Genomic DNA, 14,939 nt, shown 5'->3' with positions numbered 1-14,939 from the left:
TGATCGCCGCCTGATCTGGTCGGGGGATGTTCCGTCGCGGCTCCTACGGTTCCTGCGTGTGGCTGAGAGATCTGGGGCAAACCCTTGCTGGGAACGCGCGCGGGCAGGGGAGCGTCCGGGCCCGCCTGGCTCGTATCTCCTGTCCTAGGCCCCGGCCAGCGTCGTCAGCGCTTGGAGGAACGCTCAAGCTTCATCCACAACACATCTCTCTCCGCGTTCGAGCCCTTCTCGCCCCAAGCCGCTGCTTGGCTCCCACGCCCGCCGAGTCATTCGTTACGCTCGCCCGCCACCTGCGCCCGCCGCCATGCTGCTGTCCTCTGCCGTCGCACTCGTCGGCGCCACCGTTGTTGTTGCGCAGGGCGTCGCCGACGCCAATTTATACGGCACTTGGTCGTCCAAGTCAAACAAAACGCTGACCGGGCCGGTGCGTCGCCCTTTTGTGGAGATATGTGGGCTCGATCGACACTGACGCGCATCCGCATAGAGTTTCTACAACCCGACGAACGACTCGATGCTTGAGCCTGCCTTGCCAGGCATCTCCTACTCCTTCACCTCCGACGGCTTCTGGGAGGAGGCCTTATATCGCGCCATCGCGAACCGTGCGTCCTCTCTGAACGCGCTACAGCCAAGGAACCCTATGCTGACGCCTGTTGCAGCCACGGCACCACATTGTCCCAAGGGGATCATGCAATGGCAGCACGGCACCTTCGAGAAGACCTCTGACGGCAAGCTGCACCTTACGCCCTTCGAAGACGGCAGGCAGCTCCTCTCCGATCCTTGCAAGTACGACACCGGCGTCTACACAAAATACACCCAGAACGAAACATTCAAGGTATGTATGAGCGTCCTTCATGTGACATGGTATTGATCCTCGCCGTAGCAATACCTCATCGAGACGGACAAATACCACAACGTCAAGAAACTAACCCTTTATGGCTCCGATGGCACGCCGGTCATACCGCTTTACCTCGCCTACACTCCCGCGGAGATGCTCCCGACGTCAAGCCTCACGACCGGTGCGAAGGCCACCGCGACCTCCAAGTCGAGCACCAAAATCAAGCGCGCAGACGAAGTCTTCACCCCGCTGAAGCGCAGGATGCTTGGCCAGAAACCGGAGCACATCGACGCGGACCGCTGGTGGTGGTTCGGACTGGGCATGACCGCGGTCGGATCCATCCTCTACTTTTGCTTCTGAGCAACGGTTCACGAACATGACGAGAGATACCACCCTGGCGCACTACGAACAAAGTTCAAGGGGAAAAAATATGTTTATTCGGCAGTTCCAGGCGTTTTCCCACCAGCGATGGCATTAGACGAGCGCACGTTTTTTTACGACTTCACTGAGGAACCATAGTCGCTAACTTTATTTTTGGGGGGCTGTATTCGATTCAGTGATGGAATACTCAACGTAAGATATCCCCAGCCACCTTTGTGTCTTCACTTCGCAATTGTTACGGTCGCGAAGCTATAATTCGATGCATTCCATTTCCCATGCTGTGCATGACGTCATAGCTTGTTTTTTTCGAATACAGTAATCAAATGCTCTTTCCGTCCGCCTTCTTAATCTTCAGAGAATCCATATCAACATCCTTGAAGGTACGGACCTAGATAGAGTCAAGTCAGTTCAGACCGATCAAGGGATTGCCAACATTGTCCGACCCGACTGAATCGCACTGAGTCACTGCAAACAGCCAACACACTGGGCCAAACGCTAGTCTCTTCACGGATACCGCTCGCCAAGACCAGTTTGGAGGAAAGGAGAAATCCCAACACACTTACGTTCACAGCCTTCATACCCTCGAAAAACCCCGGCGTGACGGAAGAGATGAACAGAGCCGTGCCGCAATTGGGGCAGAAGAAGTGCTTCACCTTCTTCTCGTTGAAGCTGTAGTCCTGTTTTCGCGCACGGAGGACGATCAATTAACTGCCGCCTAGACGTTTTTCCCTGCTTGATGAAGAGGAGAAGGTGGGAAATGACACAAGGCTCGTGATATCTTACCTTCATCTGCTCCTCGCCGCTCTCGAAAGTGACCGCGTCGTTGGCGAGGTAGATGAGCAGGTATCCTTTACTGACGCAGATGGAACAGTTGCAGCTCGCCACCTCATGCGCTCCCTCTTCGAGCGGCGGAGAGACTTTGGCGGAGAACTTGACGCTGCCGCAGTGGCAGGATGCGTTGTAGGTTTTGGAGGGGGCATCAGGGTCGACATTGGCAGTTGGTATCTTGAGAGCTTCGGTGGATGACATTTCCGTATTGGTAGTGCTGGCGGTGGTCTGGAGATGGTATGAGTTTGAAAAGTGTTGTGCTCTTAAGGAATGCGGATCCTTCCGTAGATGAAGGATCAGCTGAGGGGTAAGACTAGGCTTGGCGCTAGGCAGCTGCGTGCACGCGTGTGGTGGCTGGGAAGAAGAGAGTTAAGCCGTGTCTGTAGAGCGTGCTGCCTATAGTTGGTACGCAGTCATAACGCCTTATAATGCCCCGGGGCCAAGACGGCGTTAGTGTCAAGTCGTAAACTGGGCACCATGCGACTCCTGTCAGACCCGGGGTAGCCTGGAGACCGCAATGCGGGGCAGGCTGGAGGGTCCGGCTGGATGAGGCTTGTTGTGGCTTGGTGTGACAGCAAAATGATAGGGCCGGCCTGGCTTGGGGCTTTTCAGCTGCGGGAGGTGACTCATGTTGCCTCAGCGAGAGCAGAGATCCTTGTCAGATCTGCCGGCCCGATGTGAAACCACATGGAATCTCACATTGCCGATATGTTGGTTGAGGGATCCTTCCCCGGCCGGGGTATCCGTGTCGTGAGTGCCAAGCCCCAGGAATACTACACTATCAAACTATGGGGGAGCAAAACGTCACTCTCGCTAGTTCGAACCTCACCTTGCCCACGATTGGGATGTGAGATAGAAATTGATTATATGCAACGAAGCGTTTCAACTAGAGAGCCCCTAGACAAGTATCAGCAAGAGACCAGCGTCTTCTAAGCAACCCACAACTTCACTTTTCCTCATCCTCAAGTGCCGCCTCTTTTGAACCCTCGTTTCTCGCCCTACCCTCCTCTTCCACCCTTGCCCTCTCCATCTCCTTCTCCTCCTTCTTCCGCTTAACCTCCTCAGCTTTCACCCTCCTTTTCTCCCTCCAACCTGGCCCCTTCTTCACCAACACCCACAAGATGGGACTCGCCGCCAACACGACCAGCGCATGAAAGGTAAAACACCACCCCCTCCCCATCCGCTTGATCATCAAAATCACCACCGCGCTGCCCCCGGCCCCGACCAAACACCTCACCAAATTGTTCGCCGCCGTCGCCGTCGCCGGGCTCAGCGGATAAAAGTCCACCAGCATCAAATTCAACACATTGAACGTGCCCGTCAGCGTCAGCCCCAGCAGGAAAAACATCACCAGCGGTGCCGCCAGGTGCGTTTCCGCGTCCATGACCCAGCCGTACGCGGTCAGCGACGCGAGGCCGACGGCGAGTAAAGGAACGGCGACCTCGATGCGCGCGCGCTCGATGGGGAAGTTGCGCAGGTCGTCGCCGCGCTTACGGTCGATGGGCATGCCGATCCGGGCGGCGGTGCGCCGGTAGTTCCAGTCGAGGAGGCGGCCGTTGACGAGGGGGGCGAGGAGGGCGCCGAAGCCGAAGGGGATGAAGGAGAGGCCAATTTGGAGGTCGTTGAAGGTGTAGGTGGCGGCGAAGAGGAAGGGGGCACTGGCGGCGACGTTCATGAAGGCGGTGTACTACGTGAAGGGTATGTGAGTAAACGGAGGCGGGAAGCCTTGGGTGGAGAGGGTGATGGCTTACGACGAGGGAGTTATAGATGAGGAGGAGACCGACGTCGGGCTCGCGGAGTAGCTTCATGGTGTTAAGCGGGTTGGGCCAGCGCAGCTTGCGAGCTCGGGCGAGGCGTTGCTGCGCGATGCGATTGCTCTCTCTCGAGATTGTACGGGAGAGTGGCTGCTCTTTTTGGGCGGCTTTCCGGACGGAAAGCCAGTTGAGGACGGACATGTTCCATCCCTGAGGCGGGATGGAACCATTGCCGACGACATTTCGTCCAGTCTCTGGGAAAGTGATTGTGAAGATGACAAGGTAGACGCCCGCCATGATCACCAGGAACCAAAAGATGGCACGCCAGCCCAAGAATTGAGCAAGAAGTCCACCAATCACTGGCCCTGCTGCAGGTCCGATCATCATGGGGCCTGTCGCCCATCCTAACCATGTGCCCCGCTCAGACACAGTGGCAACGTCTGCTACGACGCCGTTTGCCAGAGCTATCATACCACTACTTCCGGTGCTTTGCAAACAACGGAGGACCATGAGAGCAGCATAAGAGTCTTGAAGCGCGATCCCGATGCAAGCTCCGATGTAGATGATGAATCCGATTATGTACGCTGGCCTTCTCCCCGCCATGTCCGCAAGGTCTCCAAAAACGGTTGGCGCGAGACCCTGGAAGATTGAGTAGGAAGTGAGAGACAAGTTGATGAGCTCATCGGAGACGTGAAGCTCTGAGCTTAGAGTGTTGAGGGCGGGGTAGTAGATGTTTGCGGATAATGGGGAGAAGAAGCCACCCCACGCCACCATGAACACGATGAACAACTTCATCTTCCTTGGGTAGATGGAGTAAACAGGCCCTGATGCAGTTGTGGTGGCTCTTTCGAGGTCTTGCGCATCTGGCTCTTTCGAAGTTGAAGGTCGTCGCGAGGATGTTGGGGAAGCATGGCTGATGTCCGCTGCGTGCTTCTCACTCTCCAACTCCCGCGCCTCTCGCAGACCGTGGGCGGCATCCTCGTTGTCGAAAGAGGCCGAGATCCTTAGCTCATCACGGGCGTTGGTAGCCACCAATGTGCTAGCCGGTTCAAGAGTCTCCAGTGCGGTTGGTGATGTCATAATCCGGGGTCTTCAGAGCGGAAGAGAAGAGATTGGGGGACGGAAACGGTCGTCCACAGCACAAGAGAAGGGAGAAAAAGCGGAGCGGAGGCATTTCAAGCACAGTGGGAGCATATGGCGCGGGTGGAGGGGCACTGGCTATCGGTGCTTAACCGACATCGGTGGGGACGCGGTCGGTGAGGGCAAACGCGGGAAGTGGCGTAATTTGGCGAGGCATGACAGGCGGAATGTATCGGCATGGCGAAGCGGCGAATGAGCGGTCTCTTGATGAGAGCGAAGGGTGGGTGTCGGGATTCGTTGCTCTGTCGGTAATAGCGCGGATTTAGGCCAGGCCCGCCCGACGCCAAGCGCGCGAAGCTCATGCGGCTACGTTGACGTTGACCAGAGCTTCCCCGAGCTGCCACTGCCTCTTGCACAAGCACATCATGGACCTCTCTCCTGTTTTCAACGAATCCCTACGGCGGCATAACAAGCCGCCCATCGAGCCTCGTGCGTTTGACCTGGACAATGTTGAAGCCTTCATGAAGGAAGCCTACCGCATCGTAAGCCGCCATGCACCGCCGACTTGCTTGTGCTTTCCTGACAACCGCGCAGAACAAACACATCTCCGAGCTCAACCAGTATCTCCACTCCATACGCCAGTCCTATCTTTCGGCCGCGCAACCTCCACGCCGGACCCAACTCGCCCGCACCAACTCGTCTTCTTCGATACCACGGCATGAAAAAGAGCGCAAATACCTGACGGATGCGCAGCGCGAACAGATCGATGCCGAGACCAAGCAGCTGCTTCGCGAGCTGAGCGGCGCGATCAAAAACCTCGCCGACGCAGAAAACGTGCGCCAGTCTGCGGATGAGACAGTTGCGTTGCGAAAGCGCGCAACGAAAGGGCTGGGAGCGCTTGGAAGATGGGCAGCTGGCGGCGCGATCACGGCGAAGAGCCCAGAGGAGGAGCTTGAGGAAGCGAAGCAGAACACGATCAAAATACATCGAGACGGTGTCATATGGTTCCTTAGCCAGAAGCTCGGAGACGTCAGCGGCTTCCAGGCTTCAATGATGGAGATTCGGCTGGAGAGAGAGCGGGAGAAGAGCAAAAGCGTGCTCTACAAGGCGCGCGGAATACCACCGCTGGATGACCTTAGCGGAGGACGCGGGTCCACTGGTGGATATTCCGGCGGAAAAGCAGCAGATTTAGACGAGAAGACTGGGCTGCACGTGGAGCAGGAATTGAGCGAGGAGCAGCTCCAGCTATTTGCGGAGGAGAACCAGGACATGCTCAAGCATTACGAAGACACGCTTGACAAAGTGCGGTATGTACCCATGGTCTCACAGCACTGTGCCAGGCTAACAAGGGCGTCAGGACAACCGAGCGGTCCCTCCTCGAAATATCGGAGCTGCAAAGCACGTTGGCCACCAACCTGTTCGAGCAGCAGGCGCAAATCGACCAGTTGGTGCAAGATTCGCACCTTACGGCCGAAAACGTGGGCAGCGGCAACAAGGAGCTCAAGAGGGCAACGGAGAGGAAGAGCATAGCGCAGGCCATCTTCTACGCGACGTGCGCCATGTGCGGGACGCTGGTGGTGTGGGACCTGATCATATAGCTTATCGAATGAGGAGGCGGGGGTTTGCATGTGAAAAGCGTGACTGCGCGACGGAGGCCGCGGGTTTAGGCGCGCGTGATGTCAATAGGACCAGCTATCAGTGGCTGCGGAACCTCGGTTTCCGGCCCCTCAGCGAACCCTGACAGACGCAGCTCGCGTGACGGCTATTATAAGGCTCGCAAGCCTCCCCAGGAAATTTTAGACGCATTCCACCCGTGCGCTCCACTCCTCCTCGCATCCCTCAGGCCATCCCACTACCCCAGAGCTCCCCTTGCTCCGTGCATCCATCAGTCCGAAAACCCAAGAAGTCAGGCGCTGCGGTTCCGCTGGTGTGGCCTGTCCTTTTGCGGAGTAGCTGCGGGCCGTTCGCTCGCTCAATCGATAAGCCGATCCTCCGGGGTATACGAAACGCGGAGAGCTGCCCTACATTAATAGCCCGTCATGCCACCACCAACACCATCCTTCCCGCCCGCTTCTGCAGACCCCACCTCCGTCGCTCCCAGCCCGCAATCCACCTCGTCGCGCTCGCGTCTGCAGCAGTTATCCGCCCACATGTCTCCCGCAAAGAGCTCCGTCTTCCAGGCCGATGTCGTGCCCAAAGCTCCCGAAGATCCCCTCTTCGGGCTGATGGCCGCCTACCGCGCCGACACTGACCCAAAGAAGGTCGATCTGGGCATCGGCGCATATCGCGACAACACCGCAAAGCCCTGGGTGCTGCCTGTTGTGAAGAAGGTGAGCGCGCAGCTCCTTGTCCCGACCCCGCCTCGCCACGGCGCTGTTTCCGCGCAACAGTGGGCGCTGACTGGAAGCGATCCTATAGGCCGACGAGATCCTCCGCAATGACCCCGAGCTCAACCACGAGTACCTGCCCATCGCGGGCCTGCCTCAGTTCACCTCTGCCTCGCAGAAGCTGATACTGGGCGCCGACAGCCCCGCCATTGCTGAGAAGCGTGTACGTTTTTGACCCCGCGTTGGGTGCTGTGCCGCTTGGCGCATGCACCATTAGTCAAGGAAATCGCCTACTGACACACCAAACAGGTCACCAGCCTGCAGACAATCTCTGGCACTGGCGCCGTCCACCTGGGCGCTCTCTTCCTTGCCAGGTTCTACAACACGAAGGCAGACAAGACCGTCTACTTCTCGAATCCCACCTGGGCCAACCACAACCAGATCTTCACCAACGTCGCCTTCCCCGTAAAGACCTACCCCTACTTCTCAACCAAGACCCGCGGCCTCGACTTCGATGGCATGCTCTCCACCATCAAGGGTGCGCCTGAGGGCAGCATTATTCTGCTTCACGCCTGTGCACACAACCCTACCGGCGTGGACCCTACGCAGGAGCAATGGAAGGCTATCGCCGAAGTGATTCGCGAGAAGAACCACTTCCCCTTCTTCGACTGCGCATACCAGGGCTTCGCGTCCGGCGACCTAGCCAAGGACGGCTGGGCCATCCGCTACTTCGTCGAGCAAGGCTTCGAGCTGGTCATCGCGCAGTCATACGCCAAGAACTTTGGTCTGTACGGCGAGCGTGCGGGCTGCTTCCACTTCGTCACGGCGCCCGGTTCCAACGCCAGCGATGTCGTCGACCGCGTCGACTCACAGCTCAAGATTCTCCAGCGCTCCGAGATCAGCAACCCGCCCATCTACGGCGCTAAGATCGCCTCGACAGTGCTGAACGACCCCGCCCTTTTTGAGGAGTGGAAGGACAACCTGCGCACCATGAGCGGTCGCATCATCGACATGCGCAAGGCGCTGCGCTCAAAGCTCGAGGAGCTCGGCACTCCCGGCACCTGGAACCACATTACAGACCAGATTGGCATGTTCAGCTTCACTGGCCTGACCGAGAAGCAGGTGTTGAAGATTCGCGCCGACGCCCACGTCTACATGACCAAGAACGGACGCATCTCGATGGCTGGTCTGAACACAAACAACGTGGACTACGTTGCTAACGCCATCGACAAGGTCGTGAGGGAGGCATAGAGCGACATGGGTATGTGAAGTAGCTTGATGACAATGATGAGCATGGGAGGATCTGCGGATCTGTATTTTGTAAGGCTACGAAAAAATACCATACACAACGGCGTCAACTGCTGTATTAGATAGAGAAGCTTCGCTGCTAACGGCGTGAATCTGATTCGGAGTCTTGGGCTCTGCTACGCTCGATTCTCATCTTTTCCATTTTTGACAACGACCTGTCACGTCGACTTGATCCTCCAAGTGCTACCTGGGGGGGGTTTTTTTTTCACTGAGAGATCAAGGCTATCTGCAACCCGCTCGTTCTTCTCCGGGTTTATCTTTTCCTCAAATACGGTATGTAAATATCCTACGACCTTTTCCAGCTTGAGTAATAAGGCTGAAGGATATTGAAAGAATAGAAGACGCGCTCTTGTACTGCGAAGAATGACCCGCCCATGCATTTCCGGCGCCCTTTATGGATCCTCTGCATTAACGTAAATGCACCTTTTCTTTTCTCGCGCGTACGATCGCCCAGTCGTACAAATCTCCCCTCTCTGATTGTCGAAACGCTCTCAGCGTTTGCCTTAAAGTAAATCTTAAAGTAAAAGGATAGTGGAGAAAAGAGAAAAAGCACGGTAACCCTCCTGATGCGATCGCTTTTCTGTCTTCTTCTCTCTTCCCCTCTTAGGATCGGAAAGATCCACCCTAAAGCACCCCAACGTTTCAGCGTATGAGCAAAAAATAGATGGAAATGGAAAAATCGCTGCCGCCACCATATCCTCCGGGATGGGGATGTGGATGACGAATGCTCAGCCATGACTAACCCTCGCCCTCTTCCTCGCGCTGCGAGGCGGATCCGCCGCCGCGCCGGCACTGCTACTGGCGGCGACTCCAACGACCGGCTCGCCGCTGAGACCTGCGCCGCCTCCGCCTCCGCGCTTCTCCTTGGCGTCGAGCACGAGGCTGAGGACGTCGAAGCCGAACTGGGGGAACTCGAGGCACATGGCGCGGAACTCGTCCTCGGCCTGGTGGCGCAGGACGTGCGAGCGGTGGGCCCAGAAGGCGGCGACGGGGCGGCGGATGGTGCGGTCGTCGGGGTTGGTGTTGGCGTAGACGTAGCGGGCGTAGGCGATCTCGCCGCGGGCGGTCGACTCGGTGCGGTGGATCTTGGAGTGCGCAAGCGACTTGAGCTCGGGCAGGCCGAACTTGTCGGCGAGCGTGTAGACGCGCGCGTGCTTGAGCAGCTGCACGCCGTGGGTGTCGGGGCCCGGGAAGGACGGATCCGGCTCGAGCTTGGAGTCCTTGTCGGCCGAGAGGCGCTTGGGGAAGTATTCGTTGTGGTAGAGGTACTCGAGCAGCGAGCCCATGGCGTCGAGGTCTTCCGAGGCAAGCTCGATGCGGCGGCGCTAGAGACGGGGTCAATGTCGCGGTGATCTGGTTTGAGGGTGGGGGCGCGTCAATTGCTTACGGGTTCGCCGTCGGCGAACTGGGCGCATTGCTCTGCGAAGTAGGGCGACTTGGTCAGTAGCGCTTGGTGCGCCGTGAGGAGTGTTTGCTCCTCATCCCTGCCCACGAGGAGCTCGATAATGGGCGATTTCAGGTAGCTGTATGGGATTGTAAGCGAAAAGCGCGTCCAAGCTTGTTTGAAAGCTCAATTGCTTCGCCCGGCCTTCAATGTCTCCTCTCCTTCCCCCACGTTGGCGATGTAAAGGAACTTGGAATTGCGTGCTTACTCCAGGAATTTAATGACCTTGGGGGTCTCGGGCTCGATCTCGGCCATCTCGACGCCCTCGTCATTGTCATCACCCTCATCACCGGCTTCCTGCTCGGGGTTGTTGGTGTTGTCCTCTTGCGCGAGATCTCCGCTGCCGCCCATCTCGACGTCGGCGGCGGGCGTGCCCTCGAGCGGTGTGTCGGTGGTCGATGCTGGGTCCGCCATTGTTTCTGCAGCTCTCGTTTCCTATGCTTTTGTATGCACCTTCGGCGTTGGAGTGGGGTGGGCGGTTTCGCGTAATGCGCGACGCGTCTGGTGATGGAGCTAGCGAGTGAGCGCGGGTAACAACGCGCTACGCCGGGTCGAGCTCAATTGACAATATTGCGCGATGACGAGGAAAAGCGAAAACGGATCAATCGTTGGCAGGAGCCGAACGAAGAGGCGGATTGAGGCGGCGGGAGGAGGAGGAGGAGGGAAAAGACCGTGGCTGGTTCGCGTGTCGATTTGAGAGTGAGTGGTGCAAGGCTGGCCCGGGCGGGAGCTCTCAGTACCTCCCCGAACCCCGGTCTTGGCGCAAGGTGTGTGTATGGATGTCCCTGCGTCACTAGCACATTTTGATCCCGTGCGAATATCAATTGATTTTTGTGGAAGATGAATTCTACTGCTTCCCACGGGGCTCGTATATAACGCGCACAAATGGAAGTCGTGAAGAAGGTTATTACTATGCTCTTTATATGCCGTTAAGTTTGATAGACAATTGTCTCGTGCGCCGCTCTACGCAAACGCCTCGTCCAAGGATATGTGAATATTATGCACAGGCATTTACAGCCTGCCACCCCGCTCCCTGAACCGCTCGCCAGTGGAGGGAATCGGCTTCTCGGCTCTCAGGACCCACAGCAACCAATCCTCAAGCGGCAGGAATACGAAGAAGACCTTGTTGCAAGCGTACGCGATGAAGACGTAGCAGGTGGCGAGGCCCGCATCCAGGAGATAGTGGTTGGCAGTAGCCACGATAACGGTGAGGATGAAGGTGGGATAGGCGAGGCCGACGAAGAGGTAGAAAAGCTTCCAAAACGCCGACTTCCTCATCTCGCCGCGCTCCAGCGTGCGGCGGAAGATGCCCGAGTGGTAGATGAGGGTCATGCCGATGCAGAAGGCGTAGCCGAAGTGCATCGATGGCATGGCCGCGAGTGAGTTCACGTACTTGCCGCTCATCCACACGCTCTGGGCATCGTCGTGACGGACCGTGTCCAGGAAACCGTACTCTTTCGGCAGGAGACGCGGGGGCATGCACGGGTAGAAAATGAAGGTCATGAACGCCATGAAGTTGGTCAGGGTCATGGTGCGGCGGGCAACAGCGAAGGTGGGATGCGATGGCGCGATGTAGTAATACCAGCAGATAAACCTGAAGCACGGTCAACAGAGTTCCTCGAAAAATGTCAAAGATAAGCGTAGATCCTTACCCGACGGTGCCTGGAATATGGATCAGCGCGTACGCCTTGTTCAGCGCGGTCAAGGCGTCCTGATGGCCGTGCATGAACCATTGCTGGACCTGACGCTCCTGGACGGGAAAAAGCCAGCTGAACCCGCTCAAATGCTCGAACTTGAGCACATTGATGCCATGCTCCTGTGCCACATTCCAGATGCCCGACTTTGCGAAAATGCGCTGCGAAGTGATGGCGGTCATGCGGTAGAAGGCGTAGTTGATGATCCAGTAAAACATCTCGATCAGGAACGGGAACTTCTGCAGGATGCGGCTGTGGACGTTGTTCTTGAAGCGCGACGTGTTCGGGGTCTGCACGACGATGCCGCAGCAGCACTTGCGCTGCTTGGGCAGATGCTTGGCCGCAGCGATCGGGTCCTGGGCGTCGTCCTCGTTCTCGGAATCGTACCGCAGCAACTCATTGCTCGAGCGCTCGGAGCCAGGCTCGTCATCCAATATCGACTTGTAGCCCTTCGGTTTGCGACGGATCGAAAAGCCTTTCCGCCTCGTCATGTACATGGCTCCGAACAGGATGGATGCGACCATCTACGATGGATCGTCAGCGACGGCGATCTCCTTCACCTCTCCGCAGGATTTCACGTACCAAAGGCTCCGCCCAGCCAGGCAGCACCCACGCGGGCTTGCTGTTCCATACCGGGTCCTCGACGGGGTAAGTGATCGTGTCCGGCTTCATCGTGGCAACTGGAGCGGGCGACGGAAGCGCCGGGAAGTGGTGTGTTGGGTCGTATGTATGTACGGCGGGCAGTACACTTAAAGCGATCGGAGAGAGCGTCGGCAGCAGGCACAGGAGGGGCGGCGGCAGGCGAAGGGAGAAGATGGGAGGGACACAGCCGCACTGGCGGTGTTGTAACGGGAGGGCTGCACGACTTGACAGGGCTGGAAACTACCCCAAGAATTGGTCCCTTTCCGGCGTCTGCAATATGAGCAGCCCCCGGGTACACGCGTCCCGGCCTGACAGGGATGACGGATGCTCGCGTGCCTCCTGCGTTTGCGCCAAGGCCGATACCACGGCGCTAGGCTGCGGTCAGCATGGATCCAGAGGCAAAAACCGTGGCCAGGCAATCAAATGCACCGGCGTTGGCGCCAACGCTGCGCCGGCCTCGAGGCTTTGCTCCTAACGGCCAGCGTTGCGACGGTGTTGGCCCGATCCCGTGCGCAGATCCGGCAGTCGGCTTTGCAAGTCGCCGAACGCATGATCAGGTCGGCAGCCACTAAATAGAGCCTTTGCGATTTCGTTACCAATGGCTAGTATATAGGCAAGGAGAGGAGCTACAATCGTGAGTTCGTCTGGAGGGCCGCTCATCTCCGCATTCCGCCGACGTATAAAAGAAGAAATACGAATACGTTCGTGTCGTTGGCCTGGCGCATTATGTCATCCAACATCCTTCGAACACTGGCCGCCATCCAATCACCGACGAACCAGAAACTCCGTGCATTAGACCCAAACGCCAATCCAATCCGACTTTCTTAACAACTCCAACATTATCTGCCGTCGCGCGAAACCCGCGTCAACAAGCCGCCACCCAGGCGTCAAAGTCGAAGTCCGGGTGCTTATTCTGAACATGTCTCTTCAAGTTGTCCTTCCTGCCAGTGGCAGTCGCGCAGCCATCCACTGGGCACGCCCTCCCCGGTCTGACCGTACTGTGGGTTGTTTTATGACGCCGGAGATCTTTGGGGTGCACAAAACCTTTCCCACAGGTTCTGCAGGTGTGCTTCTTTGTGTCGTGGTATCGTTGATGACGTCTGCGCAATCCCATCAGCACGCAGAGATCGGAAATGATGCGGAAACTTCCTACCTTAAATCGTCCTTGTTACCGAAGTTCTTAGAGCATGTCCGGCAGGAATGGCTGGTATGCGACGTGTTGACACTGCTCTCCGTCACTTGGTCGTCTGCTGGTTCCCTATGGCGATGCGTTACGCCTAGCGTTCCCGCCGACGCTGATGAAGGGCCTGCTTGTGGTGGGATTTTGTTGTTGATGATTCCTAAGCCAGGCGTATACATGCCATACAACCAGGGCTCCATGCCTCCTGTATCTCCTGTATCCTCCACTGTGATCTTTGGCGGTTCTAGGTGAGTTTCTTCCAGGTCAGGCCCGATATTGCCCATGTCCACCCCATCGCCGACGCCGAGGAACGATGGATCGAGGTAGCTGGTCTGGTCGATGGAGGGTATGGACGGGCCAGGCCCTGGGTACGTATAATCATCTGCGAAGACATCCTCTAACCGCTCTGGCCGGGGGTCTATGGTCAGCGAGCACTGCCCGTCTCCGCCGATGTAGTCGGCGCCGATTGCTTGGTCGCATCCCCATTTGTACGCAGCGTCGGTCGTATAAAATTGATTGCACGTGGTGTTGGTGTAGTCGCCGAGGTTACTGTTGGAGTAGGTGCTCGTCGGCGGAGACACGAAGGCAGGGTTGTTGTTGGTGTCCCAGCCGTTGGACGAAACTACGGACTAGGCGGATGAGCTGAGGGTCCAACAGGCTGCCAAAGTGGGCCTACCTGGTCGACGTCATGGTCGAACTCTTCAACACTCAACAGAGAACGCCGGTCAAGAGAGAGGAAGCTCTGGTTGATTCCAGCGAGGTTCCAGAATTGCGCATGTTGCCCATCCGTCTCCTCTGGCCGGCTGCGAAAGGAAGACATTGGCACACAGCGGCGGGTACGAAATGCGGGCGGCGGCGTGAACGAATGAGCCCGAAGCCATCGATGTGGCCCCAGGCACGGCGAAGGCAGCGATGGTGGGTAGCGGCGCAGGCACGCGGCTGGAGGAGGGTAGGGTGCTGGGTAGTGAGTAAGCGACAAGTCGGAGGAGAAGTCGAGTTCAGTCAGCCATGTGCGAGGACGAGGGCAGGCAAGAGGCCGCACTAGGCTGCGGCTCTGCGGATGCGGGCTGTGCTGCTGCCATCGCACGTCGTCATGCTGCACACGGCGCTGCAAAAACAGCAGCGGGCGATATCATTGCAGAGATGTTTCAGCTTCCTGAGGCCATGTTTCCTCGCCCACTAGGGTTGATGAGGCCCTGGAGGTCCCGCGCGGCCTGCGACGCCCACTTGCGGAGAAGCTGGAGCCGTGCGCCCTATCAGGCTGTCGCGGACTTATGTCGGCGATTGTTGGTTCCACGTGATTTGCAGGCGGTCGCGTCGACCAGGCTGAGCTCCAGTGCACCGGGGACGCTGTTGGATGGGTCGTGTGTGGGTGGGTGGTACCTATAAAGAAAGCGCGGACCCTCGAGGTTCAGCCGTGCCGTTGAAGATTCACTATCTTATAGCGCCGGCTTCTACGTCATTGG

At 57.7% G+C, this 14,939-nt stretch overlaps 7 protein-coding genes across 7 annotated transcripts; 3 read left to right on the top strand and 4 right to left on the bottom strand.

Annotated features, from left to right (window-relative positions):
- Positions 1-511: 511 nt before the first annotated feature.
- ROT1 (Reversal of tor2 lethality) lies at positions 512-1,195 on the top strand (the record flags this gene model as incomplete). The annotated part of the gene is made up of 2 exons (XM_066779285.1): positions 512-832; positions 881-1,195. 2 exons carry the CDS (start codon positions 512-514, stop codon positions 1,193-1,195), a joined length of 636 nt encoding a protein of 211 aa, XP_066630089.1.
- A 340-nt stretch (positions 1,196-1,535) lies between these two features.
- On the bottom strand, positions 1,536-2,245 carry SLS55_007869 (uncharacterized protein; the record flags this gene model as incomplete). The annotated part of the gene is made up of 3 exons (XM_066779284.1): positions 1,536-1,604; positions 1,780-1,893; positions 2,000-2,245. 3 exons carry the CDS (start codon positions 2,243-2,245, stop codon positions 1,536-1,538), a joined length of 429 nt encoding a protein of 142 aa, XP_066630088.1.
- Positions 2,246-2,990: 745 nt separating this feature from the next.
- SLS55_007868 (uncharacterized protein) lies at positions 2,991-4,006 on the bottom strand (the record flags this gene model as incomplete). The annotated part of the gene is made up of 3 exons (XM_066779283.1): positions 2,991-3,146; positions 3,282-3,731; positions 3,998-4,006. 3 exons carry the CDS (start codon positions 4,004-4,006, stop codon positions 2,991-2,993), a joined length of 615 nt encoding a protein of 204 aa, XP_066630087.1.
- A 1,297-nt stretch (positions 4,007-5,303) lies between these two features.
- On the top strand, positions 5,304-6,476 carry SLS55_007867 (uncharacterized protein; the record flags this gene model as incomplete). The annotated part of the gene is made up of 3 exons (XM_066779282.1): positions 5,304-5,420; positions 5,473-6,185; positions 6,236-6,476. 3 exons carry the CDS (start codon positions 5,304-5,306, stop codon positions 6,474-6,476), a joined length of 1,071 nt encoding a protein of 356 aa, XP_066630086.1.
- A 552-nt stretch (positions 6,477-7,028) lies between these two features.
- aat2_2 (Aspartate aminotransferase, cytoplasmic) lies at positions 7,029-8,456 on the top strand (the record flags this gene model as incomplete). Its single annotated transcript, XM_066779281.1, has 3 exons — positions 7,029-7,208; positions 7,297-7,428; positions 7,515-8,456. 3 exons carry the CDS (start codon positions 7,029-7,031, stop codon positions 8,454-8,456), a joined length of 1,254 nt encoding a protein of 417 aa, XP_066630085.1.
- Positions 8,457-9,241: 785 nt separating this feature from the next.
- SLS55_007865 (uncharacterized protein) lies at positions 9,242-10,371 on the bottom strand (the record flags this gene model as incomplete). Its single annotated transcript, XM_066779280.1, has 3 exons — positions 9,242-9,838; positions 9,901-10,036; positions 10,166-10,371. The coding sequence occupies 3 exons, from the start codon at positions 10,369-10,371 to the stop codon at positions 9,242-9,244; spliced, it is 939 nt and encodes a 312-aa protein (XP_066630084.1).
- Positions 10,372-10,968: 597 nt separating this feature from the next.
- SLS55_007864 (uncharacterized protein) lies at positions 10,969-12,323 on the bottom strand (the record flags this gene model as incomplete). The annotated part of the gene is made up of 3 exons (XM_066779279.1): positions 10,969-11,551; positions 11,610-12,175; positions 12,234-12,323. The coding sequence occupies 3 exons, from the start codon at positions 12,321-12,323 to the stop codon at positions 10,969-10,971; spliced, it is 1,239 nt and encodes a 412-aa protein (XP_066630083.1).
- Between the last annotated feature and the right edge of the window lie 2,616 nt (positions 12,324-14,939).

This window comes from Diplodia seriata, assembly GCF_021436955.1.
Source record: "Diplodia seriata strain FDS-637 chromosome Unknown scaffold_8, whole genome shotgun sequence".
Classification (NCBI taxonomy): domain Eukaryota; kingdom Fungi; phylum Ascomycota; class Dothideomycetes; order Botryosphaeriales; family Botryosphaeriaceae; genus Diplodia; species Diplodia seriata.
This window is presented reverse-complemented; position numbering and strand designations above follow the sequence as displayed.